Genomic DNA, 20,483 nt, shown 5'->3' with positions numbered 1-20,483 from the left:
TAGGCCGAGGCCTTTTAGCACTTACATTACAGACAGGTGAACCATCAAGATTTAAAACAAATAATCCATTCACAATGGGTGCAAAAGCCATAAACATATTATTCTTAGAGATCACACAACCATTGTTTTCACTCGCAAATGAATAACCATCCTTCATCAAGCATGAAGGAGATAAAATGTTTCGACTTAAACTAGGAACAAAATAACAATTATTCAACTCCATAATAAATCCTGACGGGAGGTGGAGTTGCATCGTCCCGACGGTCAAAGCAGCAACTCTTGCATTATTGCCCATGCGGAAATCAACTTCTCCTCTTTCCACGCTTCTACTTCTTATCATTCCCTGCATCGAATTGCAAATATGAGCAACCGATCCGGTATCAAATACCCAAGAATTAATAATTGTATCAGCGAGAAATATGTTGTCTATAACATTAACAACAAGCGTACCCGAGGTAGAAGTACTCTTACTTCCACCATTCTTCAAGGAAGCTAGGTACTGCTTGCAGTTTCTCTTCCAGTGACCAAGTTCATGACAGTAAAAGCACTCTTTGTCTGGAGCAGGTCTAGGTCCAGCTTTAACCTTGGGCGGTGGGTTTGGCTTGGACGTTCCAGCCTTGCCCTTCTTCTTCCAAAAATTGCCCTTCTTCTTAAAGCTGGGCTTATTCTGTATCGCCATCACATGGCTGGTACTAGCGCTTTTCTTGATGTCAGCCTCTGCTGTCTTGAGCATACCACACAGTTCATTCAAACCCTTCTCCGTCCCATGCATATGGTAGTTCGAGATGAAGTTCCCATAGCTAGGCGGAAGAGATGAAAGAATGAAATCAGTGGCCAACTCTTGGTCCAGTGGGAAGCCTAGCTTCTCCAACCGTTGAGTGTAACCAACCATCTTGATTACGTGTGGTCCTACTGCTGCGCCTTCTGCTAGCTTGCTCTCAACAAAGGCCTTAGAGACATTGAACCATTCAGTCCTGGCCTGTGTTTGGAACATGTCTCTAAGCGCCACGATCATATCGTGCGCCTCATGGTTTGTTTCGAACTGCATCTGCAGCTCGGGTTCCATGCAAGCAAGCATAAGGCAGCTTACTTCGAGGTTAACATCACATGCTTTCTTGTAAGCATTCTTAGCAGCAGCGAGTGCATCATCAGCAGGTTCTTCTAGTAGTGGGTTGTCTAGAACATCTTCCTTTTTCTCAGCCCTGAGAACAATTCTCAGATTGCGGATCCAATCCGAGTAGTTTGTTCCATTCAACTTGTCCTTCTCAAGGACCGAACGCAAAGCAAACGATGTGGTGGTGTTGCTGGGTGCCATTTAATCTACAATAAAAGTAATGCAAAATACACTAAGACAAACGTATCCATGATAGAGCAAATTACATTAAACTATTTTAACAGAATCTACTCCCACTAAAATCAATATCCCTCTATTGAAACTTAGTGATTTAGGATCCACAACTAACAAGTCCACTAGTGAGCTTTAGCATCACCGCTAGCAAACGAGGTAGATCGGTAAACAACTTTTGCTAATCATATCACATATGACTTCTGTTGTTGGGTGACATCTCCATGTCTCGGCGCCCAACCTTTATGCCCCAAGGTCCTTAACCGTTAAGATGACCTCGTTAAGCAAACCAACCCTTATGCGTGTAACTGTCCGACACAAACCCGTCTAGTCAAGGAAAACTAGTGGCACCCTAATTTCATAGACCCACCACTAATTGTACAAGACATGGGACGGTGCAAGTTTTAGTTGGGAGGGCATACTAACTTAAACTTTGTGAGGGATCGTTCTACTTCTAACATCACAGCATGCAGAAAGTAAAACATAAACAGAATAGCATTCACACAGCTGTGACACAGTATGGCCCGTTTTCATATGGTGATCTCCATCTCCATAGAACATGTTCACCATGGTGATCTCCATCTCCATGTTCCATGTGCGCCATCCTCCTGGTGATGAGTCCTCCAAGAACTAGAGCATGCTATTACACCTAATAGCTAGTAAAGAATCTAGTAATGAAGATTACATAGTTGCTTGGATCATCACAGATTGGTACGCAGACCATTAAATACAATAAAGTGACAACACATATGGCTCCTGCCGTGTTGCTGTACGCGCGACACGCAGGTCACGAATGAGTTACACACTGCATCACATACACAAGGGGGCCATACTGATCACAAGATACATACATACATCCTGCAAAAGAGAGTTAGGCGTCCTAACGTTCCAAACTTCGAAGGCCCGAAACTCCATCTTCCAAGCCGAATTTGGGAAATCTAATTTCGCCGAAAACCGCGTATAACCAGGAAGAACTGCCGTATAAGGATCACAGGATTACCACTCGACGCACTACTGGTGCGGAAGATGTAGATATGCGTCGATGCAGTGAAGACGATCACGTAGTCGATGAACGTAGTCGTACGTAGTCGATCACGTCACGTCCAGCTGCTCCCACGTGCAGCAAGATCGCCTCCGGTGCCGCGGCTCGTCGATGGCTTGTCCAAGTGTTGCAGGCGCAACACCTCCAAGGTATCCACACGTGCAGGGAGGAAGCGTCGCAAGCTGGACTGCTAGATCCGCGAGTTGCAACAGGCGAGGGCGTGGGAGGCGCGACAGATGTGTTTCGCCAAAAGGTGTAAACCCTAGGGCGCCCCCACCTCTCTATTTATAGAGGTTCCTGATGGGCCTCTGGATCCGAGGCCCATTAGTACTCCTAAACCTAATCCAACTCGGATCAGATCCGAATTGGGCTTCCAGCCCCTTAAGTGTGTGACCCTATGGGTTCGGATACGTATAGACATGACCCGAGTACTCCTACTCGGCCCAATAGTCGGTAGCGGCCTCTAGCAAGACGTGCCAACTCCTATACGCACACGAAGATCATATCAGACGAACCATCACAACATAATATACATGCTATTCCCTTTGCCTCACGATATTTGGTCTAGCTTCAAGCCGACCGCTATTTCTCGATCCTGTGATTCGGAATCCCTTTGTAGGTTAACTCTTAACCGTACGTAGCATGGCCATGCATTTTCGGATCCGATCACTCGAGGGGCCCAGAGATATCACTCTCAATCAGAGAGGGGCAAATCCCATCTTGATTGACCATGTCTCATAGCATGCTTCTTGACAAACCCGAAAGCTACCTTTATAACTATCCTGTTACGGCGTAGCGTTTGATAGCCCCTAAGTAGGTCGATCCACATCTAGAATACATGCGACAATCTCAGGTCTAAGGACAAAGCGTATATGTTGTTTAAAGAGAGAACTACTTCTCGTGTTGGGTCAGTCCTAGCACATGTCTCCACATGTGTCCACATTATTAGTTCAACATCTCCATGTTCATGACTTGTGAAACGTAGTCATCAACTAATACATGTGCTAGTCTAATATTCATGTGGGTCCTCACATGAACTCCGACTAGGGACAACTTTAGAATAACCATACAAGTAAAGAGTTTCACATACAATTCACATAATTGCAAATCAATTCAAGTAGCCTTCAATGGATATTCAATGAACACAACATACAAATCATGGATACAAATGGAATATCATCATCTCTATGATTGTCTCTAGGGCATACCTCCAACACAACTTACAGGAGATATTGGACTTTTCATCATTATTGGGGAATTGGATCCCATCGGGCATGTGATAAGTCTTGTTACTAGTCCAAAACCCTACGGCTGATCCATTGATTTCTCAAAGCGTTTCGGTGTACTCTAATGCTTCCTTCCATGTACTATCTATATAATTCCATATATATCTAGATAAAGTGACTAACTTTGTCTACAACTATTGAAGAATAGAGTTTTTTACTGGTTTCAAAATCCCCTTTAGTCTCAGTTTTGGACCGGTACAAGGAATCTGAGACAAAGTCTCACCCGGTACGAAAATTCACATTCGTACCAGTTGGTGGTTGATTTTGAAACCGGTACAAAGAATCATGTGAGTTGGATTCGAACCCATAACCTCTCACCTCACACGTACCTTTCTAACTATCTCATCTACACCTCACATTTGATTGGGTAAGAAATATTTTTGTTCAGTATTGGTTGGTAATATCATATGGTACTAAACCTTAGTACCTCGAGGAGCATTAGTATCAGGTAGTAATACTATTCTGGTACTAAGCTGTAGATTTTAATACCGATTGGTTTTACCAAACGGTACTAAAAGGATTCCAGGGCCAACGAAATTAGACGCATCGGGTCCCATTCTCTCCTCTACCTTTCTAAGAAAGGACCCATACCCCTTAATTTCCCTAATAGTGTATGTTGAAAATTTTGTATGAAACAATTCGAATACTCCAATTGCTTCACTAATTGCCATATGGGTATTCATTGTTGAATTTGCATCTAATTTTAGGTCAGTGTGCATGTCTCAGTTTTTTTTACTTATTAATGAAGTAGTATGCCCTTTTGAGGGTGTACGATTGTTTGGCCGTTATAAATGATTAGATGAATATCTGTTTATACCTGCCACTGATCGTATATTTTGTGTCGAAGTATGCATAATTTGTTACTACATTGATACAAGAACACTATTATTTTTCCTTATAAAGCTAGCAGTGTGCGACATCATCAAGCTCTTTACTAACGACCAGTCAGGGTACGTGTTGTTTCCTTATGGGACTTATTTTACTTATTCCTTGTCGCTTCTTGTTGGTTAGTTTATCTTCTTAGAGTCCACAGGATTGAACAGTTGACAGAAAGCAACAATATGATATCTTTGTTTGAGATGCTGTTCAATTTGATGCCTAGGCTTCAGATAGCAACTCTGTAGTAAAGTGACATAACTAATTAAAGAGAAGAACTTTCATGGATAAAAGCTCCTGTCTACACGGTTGTCTTGGTAAAATTGGCCTTTTGTTCGCTCTCTCTTTTGGACTCAGGTTACTTATAAGACTTTGCAAGTAAAACCTTTAGCAACAATCCTCTGGCCGGAGCATCAATCATGAATCCTTATCCAGGATTATATAGGATGCGTTTTAGTTTGGAAAATTAATGTCTATCAGTTCTTCAATATTCGATCATTAGTTAGGCATGTAGTCCAATGGTACCTACACCGCTATAGAGACCTTTTGGGTGATAAAAAGTTACTCCAAGAAGAAAGTTCACTACAGCTCTGTAAATATATTAATATTTGTTACCGTGCAAGTTTGTTATACCCTACGCGTATAAAGATTTCATTTATGCATGCATGCTAGGGCCTTGTTGAAAGAAAGTCAAGGTAGTTAACATATATGAGTGTTTCAAACGTTATAGTTTGCATCTTGTATTCTTGTACATTTTCACCCCTACAATTTGTCAGATATACTTGATAAATTTTGTTGCCAAAGTTTATTGGCAATAACATTAGTTTCTTGGAATATTGTTTGAGGACGATCAACTAGCACTACTAGAGAAGTTAGCATCACTTCTGGTACATCATTCCTAGCTAAACATGGATAAGGTGTCACTACTGGAAACAACTTTTTTCCTATGTGTGGACCATTTTTTCTGTCGACAGGGAAAAACTTATTTGTCGGTCATTGCCGTCATTTTACTGTCAACCGCTACTCCCAGAAATAAAATTTTGTTAACCCTGATGGTCTGGCGACAGGGTAATTCACGTTTTTTTTCTGTCGGGTGCTGCCTACAGGATAAAACATTATCCTGACGGTTTTTGACGATATCTCCGAGCTGATGGGTTCTAATTACCTTGAGAGTCGCCAGAAAAATTACCGTCAAAAAAATTACATCTTTCGGCCCGCCAGACAATTTTATTTTCTCTGTCATTTTATCCCTGTCGGGATTTGCTAATCGGTCGGCCGACAGAAATAATGTTTCCGACGGTTTCACGCTATTTCCCTGACGTGTTGTGGCACATAGGAAAAAAGTGGTTTCCTGTAGTGTATTGTTGATATGTACCATAACTTCTTTGTATTACGAGATAACAATGATACTCACCCAGGGGTGATACTCGGCTACAGTTTGCAAAAAGTAATGCTAAAAAAATACTCCCTCCATTCCAAATTATAAGTCATTCCAAGAATCTTGAAGAGTCAAAGCATCTCAAGTTTGATCAAAATTATAGAGAAAATTATAAAGATTTATGACATCAAATAGGTACACTATGAAAATATAATTGATGAAGAATCTAATGATACTTAGTTAATATCATAAATGTTATTATATTATCATATAAATTTGGTCAAAGTTGAGATGCTTTGACTCTCCAAGATTCTTGGAATGACTTATAATTTGGGATGGAGGGAATATATATGAGTAAGTTGAGTATGAATCTGCGGAATGAAATATGTTCTTGATGTTGTTGCTGAAGCTTTGGATTTGGATGTGGATTTGTGTTCAAAGATTAAAGTTGTAACCTTGGAACACAAGACACTTCCCACCAAAAGCGATCTCTGCTCACATGCTACAGATAAATGAATTGCCAATGTGAGGAAATAGCTCGACCAGCAAGGGAAAGGACAAGGCAAAAAAGTCATGTTCTCTCTATCTAAATGTTACGGGATCGAGTGAGATTAGTCCATTGCCACTACTTTACACTAAAATTATGACAATGATTAAATAGTTTTGTGTAGACAATCATCTCTCCTGAAAGAAAAATTAGGTATAGTTTGTCCTCTAGCCATTGCCCCTTTCAACACAAGTCAGCATGGACGGTGAGATGTGTTGGCTTTCCAGCTTACCTTGTAGAACAAGATTCGATTTTCCAGTTTAGGCTAGTTTGTTATCGTGGACGGCTGTGCTATATAGAGTGTCTGAAAACACATTAAATTTAGTGTTAGATCAGGTGAGAGCTGATAGCACCTGATGTGTGGTTCGAATCTTATAACTGCTGCCCGATCGTGGCAGCCAAGCCTTGTCCGCAAAAGCATGCAGTCCAGGTCCTCCGTCGAGATCGACGCAAGCGTGGGAGCACTGCCTTCATTGACATGGTTAGTTAGTCAAAAGTGTCACAAGCTCGCAAGAGAAGCTCGCCACGTTTTGGTTCTGCGTTGTTGCACGTAACGAAGTACGGGCCGGCGCTGCACGGGTGCCTGAGCAGAATTACATACGCTCACTTGTCGAGATCATTCCAAACATAGAAATGGAAGCAATAATGCCAAATATCTTATCAGAAAGGAAAACAGGGCAGAACTGAGCCTTGTTGAAAAATACTCGATTTGAACGGACGCGCAGAGAGCGCATCTCCTGAGCCGTCACCCGAGCGACTTGGGAGGCGATCCGCCGCCGCCGCGAGCGTCCCCCACCCCAGCATCCGCTCGCCCGCCGTCCTCGCTCCAGCTGCTGCTCACGGCGGCGGCGGCAGGCTCTAGAGCCACAGCAGCACCCTCAGCTTACTTTCCTCCTTCTCTCTCCTCCTATTTTGCTTGTCCCAAATCTAGATATAAAGCTCCATGATTCAAAATCATGGTCACCTCCGGCGGCTCCTCCTCCTTCCCCATCGGCTCCGGCGCCTCTCCGGCCACGCCTCCTCGCCAAGCCTGCCCCTGATGTGCCTCTCCTCCCACGGTCGTTGGCCCTCGCCCCCTTGCGCTGGCCTCTTGGCCAAGGGCTCCTGTTGAAGGGTGGGGGGAGGGTGAGGGGTGCGTGGTGGCGGCGCTAGATGGGGTGGGGCTCCTCGCCGGGCTGGTCACCCGTTGCCCTCCCCCCTGCCGCCGGTGCCACTGCCTGGCCGGCGCCGCAGCTAGTGGCAGGGCTGTGGCCCTTCTACAGCTGACACGCTGGCCGTGGAGCCGCTCCATCCATGAGCGCGGTGCAGCTCAATGCTGGTACCGAATAGCTGCAAGCTGCGTGTCTACTGCGCTCGCCGTCTCCGACGATTGTTGCAGTTGCCTGGGTGCGGCGGTGTTGCAAGGCCGGCTCTTGAGATTCGAGTGTTGTGCAATGAAAGTGCCGTGCTCGGTGCGCGGTGGTGCCGAGCACCTCCGCACTTCCTCCACGAATTCCTGCTCGCTCCAGCAACCTTCCCTTCTCTCGTTGGTGGCCATGCAGCGAAAGTGCCGGGCTGACTATCCGCGGCCAAACTTGGTGGTTGGGTTCACCTTGGCGATTCGGACTGGTGCCAATGAGTCGGTTCAGGTGGGGCTTTGTCCTCCCCATTGCAAACACTCATTGGTCTCGAGTTCATTCCTCTTGGTGCTCACCACCCTTTTGTGGTCCAGATGCCTTTGGATGCTAGGCTACTTTGTGATGATTCCTCCCGGTAATTTGCTGGCTGCTTTGCCTGTGTGTTCGGTGTAGCTTGGCCACTCTCCTTATTATGTGTTGTTTGCTTTAAGCTTCTCATTTGTCAAGCAAGTGTGTGCTGCGATGCAATCCTTTGTGGTTCCCTTTCTCCTTCCTTTCTCCTTCTAAAACTGTATCCATCCTGATCGCCAACACCCATCACCGGGGTTTGATCGCTTGATCTTGTATTATCATCTTTGAAGAAATGATTGTTCAGGTGGGCTTTCTCAGCCCCGTTGACTCTTAAAAAAAAGAACTGAGCATTGTTCGGTTCGGAAGCTCGAGTCAAAACCTATTGGAGTTACTTAACAAAGTTAAAAGTAAAACTAGTTCCGAACCCATGCATGCATTAAGATTACACATAATCATATTCGCATTACACGGTAGCAGGAAAGCCATTTTAGCGCGGTAAAAAAAGATTATAATAACAGAACTTTAGGACCGCAGCAACAACATTTGCACATTTTAAGGACACCTGAACTGCAAAGCTGATTCATTATTCCCGTGGCTGATCACGTTGTAGCAGTCGCAAGATTGAAGCCTAATTTCAACAGCCAGTTGGCCACTTGCATAATCTGGTAAGGACGCCGTTGTGGCATCTCCATGCTGCACGGACCGCACGGTGATCGATCTCTTCGCTGGCTTTGCTAAATCGCTCATCCTGAAACCTAATGGCTTCTCGACTGACTTCCATCCATAATTTCTCATTCACAGCAGTGAAGAGTGGAGACTCCCCATCTTTTCCCTAAACATTCAGCGACGCTCTTGCATAAAGATAATAAACCGTGCAGATTTCAGCGCAAATGCGGTTCAGTTTCCACACCAGAATTTTTCCGTGTCCCAAATAGAGCATCGTTGCTGTAGCATCATCGCATCAGGATCTTCTGGTTCGTGGTTTGAGAGCCAAGATGCCATAAACCCGTCATCCAGGGCAGGTGACAAACCAGTTGAACTACCGTCGTGAACTTAAGTTACCTATTGACATGCACTTCCTTTGACGTCTCAATGCTAATGGTTGAGACTTCAAAGGCTTTGACTTAAAGCTAGCGAGGGAAGAAACCCATGGGTTAAAGAGGCTTTGGCGAATGTGATTTGCGAAAAGTTATGCTCAAGGTCCTCTATGTTGTTATACAGACTACTCCCTCCGTTTCAAAATTTAGGTCATTTTGATTTTTCTAAATACATATATTTTGCTATGTATCCAGACATAGCCCTATATTTAGGTGCATAACAAAATCTATGAATCTATAAAAGCTAAAACATCCTACATTTTGAAACGGAGGGAGTACTTAATAAAGATTGTGGCATTCATCCATTTGTCCGTTCAGCAAACAAGCCTCTAATATAATTTTTATCTATCGTCTGTCCTTCCCTAACCTAGCCTCCTCGAGCTGTTGGCCAAGATTACCACAATGTGACTTCCGTCATGGAGAGACCGAGTATTAGTCCTCAAACTTATTTTAAAAAAAAAATCTATGCATCTCTGATCTCTCCCAGCTTTTGCAATACAGAAATACTGGAGACCTGTTTTACAGGCATTGTACACTGTTTGTACTTGCTGGGCAACTATTTTACTTTTATGTAATGCCAAGGAGCCTGTTCGCTTCAGCTTATAAGCCGGCTGAAAAGCTGAAATGGCTGATTTGTTGTGAGAGGAAAACACTGTTGGGTAGCTGATAAGCTGACTGAATAAGCTGAAGCGAACAGGCCAGACAATTAGCATATCTCTGAAAAAAAAAAGATTGAAGTGAAAGATAAGGCAGCAGGCTTAAGGGTAAACAGTGTAATTGGCCAAATCCTTTTGTGTTTCCTTTTGGTAGGTCTGTAATTATCAATGCTGGTTCTTTCCAACAATGTACTGTCTGAACAGGACAATTTTGACAAAAGTGTTCCAAAGATAATGTCAAGCATGCAAACTCAAAAGTCTTTCAACAAGCAGGACAAACCATTTTTTTCATCTCATATGTAATCTTATTCCTTAACTGTTATGTTCGTTTTACCACTGAGTATGCAAGGCACCTAATAAATGGCAACCAACTAATACAGTAGAGCAGAATTTAGTTTCAGAGAGGGAGCCATTCATTCTTTCAGTTCTACAACTAGTGCAAATTACATTGTCAGAGATGCAGTGCACTCCAATGGCATTTCCAATAATAACAAATACCAAGAAAACTCTTATTACCTCGTAACATCCCAAAAAAATTCACCACATTCACCTTTCTTGTTTCCTGGAGAAAATCTATGAATCATTCTATAAACACAATTAACGTTTATCCCATATGACACCTATTTGCATCTTTACATCAACCTATAATATCCATGAAATGAGTTGTTATGTGATAAGCACAAGAATAAAGTCATAAACTTGTTCCCTACAGGGTGAATCTTCAAATGACTAACACAACTATTGAACCTTTATATCCAATTTCTGATGATATGGTGACTAAACAAAAATAAATGGAGCCTCCTGTCTAGTTTTTCTATCTTTTTCTACAGGATAATTATGTCAATATAAAGTCCTAGCAGCTGTATCGTAAAAGAGTACAAACATTTATTCTAAGGAATAATGAGTACCAAAATATGGAAGGATAGTTTTTTACACCAACTACACACACTGTAGTTGCCCTACCAGGCATTTGATGAAAGACTACACAAATCAATAGCCCATACTAAATTTCATGATAGTCAAGAACCAACATAGCTAAAAATGACATTTAGAGAAATTAAAATGCAGTTCTAACTTAGGTTAATAATCTAAGGATGGCAGTTAGCATTTCTAGGTGAGAAAAGCTTACAGTATTACTGCACTGTGATTTGTCAGTCTCGCCTTAGTGGTTCACTCTATCTTTAGCAGTAGCAATGTAATTTCTTAGCAATTTATATATTTACTTTTGCCTGCTTATATACTTTCATGGCAGCTTAAGCCATGTTAGTCTTTTTTTGGCAGCATAGGCCATCTTTTACGTATCTTGATACTTAATTAAGAGTGGTACTATACTGCTATTACATACTCCATTCAAAATTTGATCAGCAAGCATAGCATTCTAGAGACATTGAGCGACCACATCATCTTGTAAACGGTGAGTGTCACTACCAATATGGTTCTCAATAGAATTACCAAAAATATGGATTGTCTTGGCATACCCATAAGTATATATGGATGACCTCTTTACCCCCAACAGTTTATTATCTGAACAGGACTATGTGCAACAGCAGGCAAATGCGGTCTAAAGATTATTCCAAGCAATGCTAAATTTCGATATGCAGAACCATCCATTTTGCAACCTCAGATATATCTGTACAGTTTATTATCCAACATCTAAGAACAGACAATTACAATTCACATTAAGGTAGTTGTATTGTTATGGTTTTGGCTACCCCCTTAGATCTGGGGTCCTAGAGAGGGAGGGGGAGGTGGCCGGTGACCATGGAGGGGGGCTGTGCAGGAGGCGCAGGGGGAGGGGGCGGTGCAAGGAGAGAGAGCTTTAGGGTTTTACCCCGTAATTCTTTGCTTGATTCATTTGGTACATGAGGCCTCTATTATATAGAGGGGACATGACTTGGTTCTCAAGTAACTTTAACTTACTTGGCTTGCAAGCCATCCTATTATCTAGACTCTTCCTAATTCCTAAGTAGACGGGCAGCACCCGGCGTGCTACAGTACCCGCGACGTGGGTCCTTTTGGGCCAGTTCTGGGCCCCCTTTGGCTCAGCCGGCCTCGGGCCAGCCTTTGGCCCAACCGGCCTAGCTGGGTCCTCCAGGTCCCTAACAGGTATATATGTTTGTCGAATCCTTTCCTATTTGCAGTACAAAACCAAAACGAAGGTTCTCTTAAACTAAGGGGGCGTTTGATTCCCTTTGCTTATTTTTAGCACGTGTCACATCGAATGTTTAGATACTAATTAAGAGTACTAAACGTAGACTATTTACAAAACCCATTACATATATGGAGGCTAAACGGCGAGACAAATCCATTAAGTCTAATTAATCCATCATTAGCAAATGTTTACTGTAGCAACACATTGTCAAATCATGGACTAATTAGGCTTAATAGATTCGTCTCGCCGTTTAGCCTCCACTTATGTAATGGGTTTTGTAAATAGTCTACGTTTAGTACTCCTAGTTAGTATCTAAACATTCGATGTGACATGTGCTAAAAATAAGTCAATGTAACCAAACGGGACCTAATAGTACAGCATTTGATCAGAACATTCGCACAATTAAATAAACACTTATGCACATATGAACAGAGACGCACACCCGATCAAAAGCGCAACTGGTTGCTCCTACTGAAATAAATCATGGCCAAACAGTAACCACCGAAACGACATGCCGATCCTTGCCATCATCAAAGGGCAGGAAGACATACATGTTGGCGAACTCGTTGTAGATCTCCCCAGCAAGCTCCCCATGCTGCGCACGGCAGTGCATGTACAGCACAATGTTGGCCACCATCCCGTACAGCATCATCACGGCGAGCAGCGCTGTGCCAGCCACCGCCTTTACCACCACGGGCGCCATCGCAGACCACCCAGCGGCAGCATCGCACGTCTCCGCGGCCACCCCGCCGAACCCCCAGAGCGTGACGCAGATCCCGGCGCCGAAGACCAGGAACGCGAAGAGCGCGGCGAGGCGCGCGCCCCAGAGCAGCCGGCAGCTGCGGCGGAGCGGGGCGAAACCGGCTGTTGATTCGACCACAGCGGCGGCGCCGGCGAGGGACCAGAAGGGGGATAGGAGGACGGCGCCGAGGACGGGGAGCGCTGCGCGGAGCGGGGCAGGGAGCGGGAGCAGGGGGAGTAGGAGGAGCGGGGAGGCCGGGAGCGCGGTGATGACGAGGCGGATGAGGGAGGCCGGCACGGAGCAGAGCGAGGCGAGGAGCCTGACGGGGCGGCCGAAGAAGCCCGCGTGCGCGCTGGCCGCGGCGGCGGCGAAGGCGGCGAGGTAGAGGAGCGCGGCGGCGAGGGCGAGGAGCGGGAGCGGGAGGGGCAGCGGGTTCCGCCGCGGATCCGGCGGGGCCCGGAGCGAGACGGAGGGGGCGGCGGGGTTGGAGGCGGAGGCGGGGAGGAAGGGGCAGGGGAGGGCGAGGAGGAGGAGCGCGAGCGGGAGCAGGAGCAGCGAGGAGAGCGCGAGGAAGTGGCGGGAGTGGGCCGCGATGAGGCGGCGCGTGGAGGACGCCGCGCCGGCAAGGAGGTCCGGCCAGGGGAGGGTGACTGGCGGGAGCGAGGGCGGCGGCGGCGGCGGGGAGTCCATGGGGTGGAGTGCGGCGGCGGAGGTGGGGGAAAGAGAGGGGTAGTGGCGTGTACGGAACGAGCGAGTGGGGAATTGGGGATTGGGGATGGTGGTGACGGATGACGGCTGACTGGAGTGAGTGGTAGTGGGCGTGGGCCGGTGGCGGTTGCGGGAACTGGGAATGTTCGGCCCGTGTGCTTTGTTGTTTCAGTAGGATTGATAGTTCTTTCGGATATTTACGTCTATGCTTGCCGGGCTTAATTCATCTCTAAGGGGTGTTGGGTGTCTGGTTTTTCATGGTGGATTAAAATTGGACTAAAGTTTGTACTAAGCACCTAAATCTAAAGATTGGACTGAAATATTTAGTCCTCTACTCCACAAAACTGGACTAAAGTACTGAAACCTTTAGTCCTCTACTCCACAAAACTGGACTAAAGAGGACTAAAGGGTGCCCAGGACATCCCTGCCCCTCTCATTTACTGCCATCAGCCCACCCCCGCACCCTCCCACCCTCACCGCCAGGTGTTGTCTGGTTCCGCAGCGCTCCACTCCCCGCTCGCCGCTCGCTCCCCTCGACGCCGGCAGCCGCTCCACTCCCCGCTCGCCGCTCGCTCCCCTCGACGCCGGCAGCCGCTCCCCTCCCCACTCGCGCCACTCAGTCCCCTTCTGTCTTCGGCCGCTCCCGCCGCTACCTCCCTTCCCCGCTCCGACCGCCGCCACCGCCCCTACTCTCCCCCTTCCCCCGGATCTGCCGCCCCCACTCCTCCCTACGCCGGATCCACCGCCTCCGCTCCTCCCCACGCCACCGCACCCGGTCCTCCCCACCACCGCACCCAGCATGGACCACTACCGGGATTTCTTCTCCCAGGCTTCTTCATCCGCGGCTACCCGAAGCTTCCGCAATTCCCAGGACGCCGGTGATGAAGATGACTTCGGCCCCTTCACCTCACCACTGGCCCCCTGCCTCTCCGCTTCCCGCCGCCACATGGAACACCTCGACCTCAACTCCCAGGCCGACGTCTTCCCCAACCTCAGCTCGTACTAGGAGTACCTCTAGGCGAGGGATGTTGGAGGTGACCATCATCTTCCTCCTCGTGCCCTTGGTGGTTGGTCGTGGCGGAGGCCGAGGAGGTCGCCGGTTGAGGCCTGCCGGATTCGGCGGAGGCAGAGTGGGAGGACGTGGTGGAGCCATGGCTACTTGCGGAGGTAGAGGAGGGAGCCATGGGGGAGGCAGAGGGGGAGCTGTGGCTCTGTTGGCGGCCACACCTTCGAGCCTCTACAGGAACTTGGCGGCGGTGAAGATGAAGATGAAGATGAAGATGGCTCTGAAGCACCTTCCCAGACGGTAAGCTCATACCCCGTCAAGTGTATGAACATTTCTATGAATGTATCACAATTTTTATTATGTGTTGGGCTCCCAGAAGTCAGCAGTGTGGCAACATGGTTGAAACAGATGCCAGAAAAGCTATAACAGGGAAAAAAACAGAAGCAACAGAAGTGATGCTTGGTGCCAGGAGGAGCGGCTAGGAAAAATGGCGCCAGGAGGAGCGGTGCTTAGCGCTAGGAGGAGATAGCTTAGGGGTAATCTGGTGGGTTGGGAATAAGGGTAAAAGGGTCTTTGTTCAACAGCATTTAAGTACTTTACTCCACTTTAGTCAAGGAACCAAACAGCCACTTTAGTCCAAGGACTAAACTTTAGTTTATGGACTAAAGGAACAAGGCTTAAATTTCCTGTTTTGCAAGAAAATGGTGCCCCATGTAGATTTGTGATGAATTGAAATTCTGATTGAGTAGTGTTGTGACAGAACTAGTTCTGTAGTATCATTTCTTAAACCCCCTAATTCCATGATAATTTTTTTCCTAATCACGTGTACATATGTAGACGCTTACATACACGCATGCACACTCGTCTCCACGAACACATGCACGCAACCCTACCCCTATGAGCACCTCCGAGAGACTGAACCGGCAAATCCTCGAAATTGACGAAGTCACAACTGGTGCCTCGCTGTCGACGGTCACGTCGCCATGAGAAGAATAGCGCCGATTAAATCCAACAATAAATCCAGGAAAATACGAGTACCAGTATCGAGTCGAGGACTCGAATCCTGGTGAGCAGATTCCATCACAAGGAACCTTACTAGCTGAGCTACGCTCAGTTCGCAATTCCGTGATTCTCTAATTTTAGTAGATTTGCCAAATGTATTCATGTTTCTGACAGGACACGGAAGATGAGAGTGTCGACCATACATCCCCGGACCTACCTACCAGAAGGGTTGTACGAACCCACTCAAGGGGACGTACTCGAGACATTTCAGGATATGCAGACTACACTACAGGGCAATGTAGACTACATGGAACTCCTGAAAGGCTAGTCGGAATACAAGGAAACTACTCTGCCGAGTTAGAGTAGGACTCTATAGTCTTATCCGACTAGCACTCTTGTACTCAAAACTACCCTGTAACCCTGCTCCCTGGATCTATAAGGGCGGGCAGGGACCCCCTCAAAACAAGATCAATCGAATATAAGCATACAACACACATGACGTAGGGTATTACACGATCTAGCAGCCCAAACCTGTCTAAATCATGTCCCATCGTTACCATCGACTCCTTGATTTCGGCGACACCCACCAACCAAAACACTATCTTGTTAGGTTGCCGGGTTAAAACATCGATAGCTGGCACGCCAGGTAGGGGTAGTCGTCAAAATTCTCCGCGAGAGATCGATGGCTTCAATCATCATCAAGCCTGCGCTCGTATTCGAAGTGGGCGCAATGTTTGTTTTCGACTCCTGGCTCTGCATTGCTGATGGCATTGGAGATTTTCAACACCGCATCATCAAAGAACCAGAGAAGAATCATCTCGGTTGAAACTCTCGTCGACAGGAAGAAGAAGATTTCATCGAGAAATTCAAATTTTTCGATCTCATCAACACCGAGTTCGACTACAACTCGGACTCAACTACAACTCGGCTAGTCCGCGCGAGCAGGCAATTCAGCCATCGTGGGGACCGGATACAACTCCAAGCCAATCATCAAAAAACTCCATCCAAAGTCCAGTCCGGATTAGAGTCAATCAAGGACCACAACTTCGACTCGAACTCTTTTGAAGAACTCCCCTTGTCAGGTTCGCAACACGGTCTAGTAATCACATTAACACCGCAAGGCAGATTCGTCTACTGGCCGGGCATGAAGCCATCATTCCTTGCCCAAGATAATGAATCATGCCTCATCGCATACTTGGATATCCTCCAATATCAAGAGGGTACTCCACTCTCACTGATCCATAAAGAAGATGGCTCCACTGAAGTCATAACATCCAGCTCTGGAAGCTACTCTCCGGATAGAGAACTCTTTGTTGTGGTTTTGCCAATTGATGGAACAGGAACCAACAATCACAACCAAAGAACTCCTCATCGGGAACGTCAAATGGAAGAAGTTTCCCACGATGAATTGTCAGCTGACACCCCAGAGGGCGAAACTAGCAGCCAGAGAACTCAAAGAAGAGCAAGAAACAATCAGAGGGCGGAATGTCGTAGACTTCTAGCCGCAAGGGTTCCCATTGTGAATTTCGACAGAGCATTCGAAGCAGTTCAAACACGAGAACATAACACACCACTTGCCGCTATCGCTTTTACCGACCTTATCGCCCAATCAATGCCTCCAAACAAATACAACGATCTTCTGTTATATTTGGTAGAACACGCTTACAAACTCCTTGACAAAGAAACACCAATCCCATCCGTACCTCATAACCCAAGTCATCATGATGATAGCAAGGACAATGCAAGACTCTCAAACCAACAACATGATGAACCAAGACAACATAGGGGCATACTCAAAGCTCCAAGATGAAACAGAGATATAGCTGAGGGTAGTCGCACAACCTCTGCGGAAGAACCACGCCACCATAGAGCTAATCTGGAACCCTCGCACATCAGTGATCTTCGAGAAACATTAAACCACAATCGTGATGCTCAAGATATAATCAATAATTGCTGTCGTGAACATGAAGTTGAGGGTCATGACAATGACCACTTTCCCATGTTCACAAGATGAATCATGCAAACTACTCTCCTAGAGAAATTCAAACTATTGGCGCTAAAAGTCAGCCGATTGACCCTCAGCGTCGGACACATGATCTAGGAGAATCTGCTTAGCTTCTGTTCGGGTAATCGCCCTGGTGCGGTTCGCGCGGTGTGCCAGCCAATCTGACCTGTTGATTGGCAAGGAGGAAAACGTGTCAAATTCCTGGGGTTCCGATCGGTCGATTTGCTATATAAAGATAATCGGCTATGATACAGCCGACAATCACATAGCGATTGTGCAGAAAACTACTAGAGTAAACTAGACAAAGCTACGAAAGCAACACTTGAAATAGATCTAACCGGCTATGCGATAATGATTAATGAAAAATAACAACAATAGAGTCGATAGTTCAAATCTCAAGTTGGATAACTGGTGATAAAACTAGAACAATAGATGAAACTTATGATTCTAGTAAATATCGATAACTGATGAATAAATCTAAATGAAACAACAGCGATGCGCCCGAAGTTAAATCTTAGATATTACTCGATAAACGGAACTTATAGAATCGGCCAGAGATCGAGTTGATGCAGCCCTGCCAACCCGTACGAACTCGTGAAAGAAGAAAAGTATCTGGCGAAGTCGCCGACTTGAAAGTAAAGTACAAGGAAAAAAATAGATTTGTTTGTATTGATTGATGTGTTGTTTACAAATCTCTAAGGATGGCTATTTATAGCCTGTTACAACCAATTTCCTAACCGACTAGGATCTATCTCTAATTTTAAACAAAAACAAATATTTACAAACACAACTCGTATCGGAGTTGGTTATGGTACTCCCACGGGCCAATCCTTCTTTATCTTCTTCCTCTGACCCACTTTAAGCCCATATTGGCCCAATCGCTCCAGTCTTCCAATCGGCCGATCTCCACCAACTCTGTCTGCCAAAACATTGAAGCGCCAATCAGCTGATCCCCAACTGTAGCATCAATTGGCCGATTCCCAATCGTGACCTTTTAATCTGCCGCATCGGCCAGCCCTTTCCTCCCTTGACGCTGATTCCATACGTGTCAAAATCTAGCGTCAACACAAACCAATGGGCATCACCAAATATGATGGCAAACAAGACCCAGTTCAGTGGCTCCGATGCTACGCATTAGCAGTCCAAGCTGCAGGCGGAAGCGATGATACAAAAGTCATCCACTTTCCCGTATGCATGGAACCAGCGCCACTAACTTGGCTCGAATCTTTAAAGCCTAACTCCATCGACTCATGGTCTGACCTAAAGAAAGCTTTTACAAGAAACTAAGCGGGAGCTATGCAGTGCCCCGGCAACAGAATTGACTTGGCTCAGGTTAAGTAGCAAAAGGATGAGTCCCCACGCAGCTACCTACGCCCTTTTTTTGATATAAAGGCTACAATTGTCAACATTTTAGAGGAAGATATGATTGAATGTTTTCAAAATGGTCTCTGGGACCGTCGCATGTTCCAAGACTTTGGCAGACGCCGCCAGCGGATGTTAAAGAACTCAAAATTATGGCTCAGTCATGGGCAGACGAAGAACACAAAGAGCGCGAAAGGTTTGATTTACACCGCAATCGCGGACTTGACAACAATAACAAAGCCATAATCAAGAACAAGATAGAAACCGCAACGGCAACCACCGAAGCAACTACTCGGGCAATCAGAATCGCAAGCGCAAACCAGACAATACCATTGTAGCAATGTCAAAATCAAGCAAGGACCGAATAAATGAAATGATGGCCCTTCATTCAATGAACTACTCAAAAAACAATACCCATGGCACCCGCGCAGCAAGCATGCAGCAATAGACCACTACAGCCTTCGCAGAGTTATGTAAGAATTACCAGAACCTCCTACCAACAACAATAGCAATAACAACAATAAGGACAAAGGCAAGGGCAAGATGGATGAAACTGAAGATGGTGAAGGCAAGTTCCAGACATCATTTAAGACCGTCAACATCATCTTCGGTGGAATTCCAGGCACTACCTCCAAGCAATCCAATAAATTAGTACTCAGAGAAATCATGGCTATAGAACCAGCCACCCCTACACCCCTCGAATGGTCTGAGGTACCCATTACCTTTAGCAGAAAGGACCGATGGACCAACTTCTCAAAACCAGGGCATTTTCCTCTGTCGCAGGCTTAAGACTAACCAAAGTACTCATCGACGGCGGCAGTGGACTCAACGTCATTTTCGCCAAGACTACAAGCAAGATGGGCCTCGACATCACCAACATGCTTACCCCAACGGATTCTCCATTCTATGGAATCGTCCCAGGCAACGCAGCCATCCCACTAGGACAAGTTGTCTTACCTGTCACTTTTGGTACAAAAGAGCATTACCGCATAGAGTACATCAAATTTGAGGTGGCTGACTTCGAGACTTCTTACCATGCCATCCTCGGAAGACCAGCTCTAACCAAGTTCATGGCTATCCCTCGCTACGTATACTTGCTACTGAAAATGCCTGGACCGAAAGGAGAACTATCTCTTTGAGGAGATCTGCGACGATCATATGAATGTGACATAGAAGCTGTTGAGATAGCCGCAACTACTCAAGTTCCCAGCTCCATGCAACAAGTGTTCACCGCATCAAAGAAGCTTACCCCGGCAGAACTCGAAATCCCAGAAAACAAGCCGGGAGCTACTAAAGTCAAGCCAGCAAACGACAAAGATTTCAAAACCATTATCCTCGAAACTAGCGACTCATCCAAAACAACCCTGATCGGAACAGGGCTTGATCCCAAATAGGAAAGCGTGCTCGTCGGTTTCCTTCGGGCAAACCGAGACATCTTCGCGTGGAAACCAACTAACATGCCAGGTGTGCCCAAGGAACTGATCTAGCATTCACTCAACGTCGATCCCAAAGCAACTCCAAGAAGACAACGACTATGAAGATTCGCTTCAAGATAGAAGAGATGCAATTAAAAAAGAACTAGCCAAATTAC

General features: G+C 46.0%; 1 protein-coding gene across 1 annotated transcript; it reads right to left on the bottom strand.

The window, feature by feature from the left end:
* Positions 1-12,419: 12,419 nt before the first annotated feature.
* On the bottom strand, positions 12,420-13,616 carry LOC101760521. Its single transcript, XM_004962467.2, has one exon. It carries the CDS (start codon positions 13,497-13,499, stop codon positions 12,549-12,551), a length of 951 nt encoding a protein of 316 aa, XP_004962524.1. The 5' UTR covers positions 13,500-13,616; the 3' UTR covers positions 12,420-12,548.
* Positions 13,617-20,483: the final 6,867 nt, after the last annotated feature.

The sequence above is a fragment of the Setaria italica genome, chromosome III (genome assembly GCF_000263155.2).
Source record: "Setaria italica strain Yugu1 chromosome III, Setaria_italica_v2.0, whole genome shotgun sequence".
NCBI lineage: Eukaryota > Viridiplantae > Streptophyta > Magnoliopsida > Poales > Poaceae > Setaria > Setaria italica.
The sequence above is the reverse complement of the archived record's forward strand: the minus strand, read 5'-3'. Positions and strand labels throughout refer to the sequence as shown.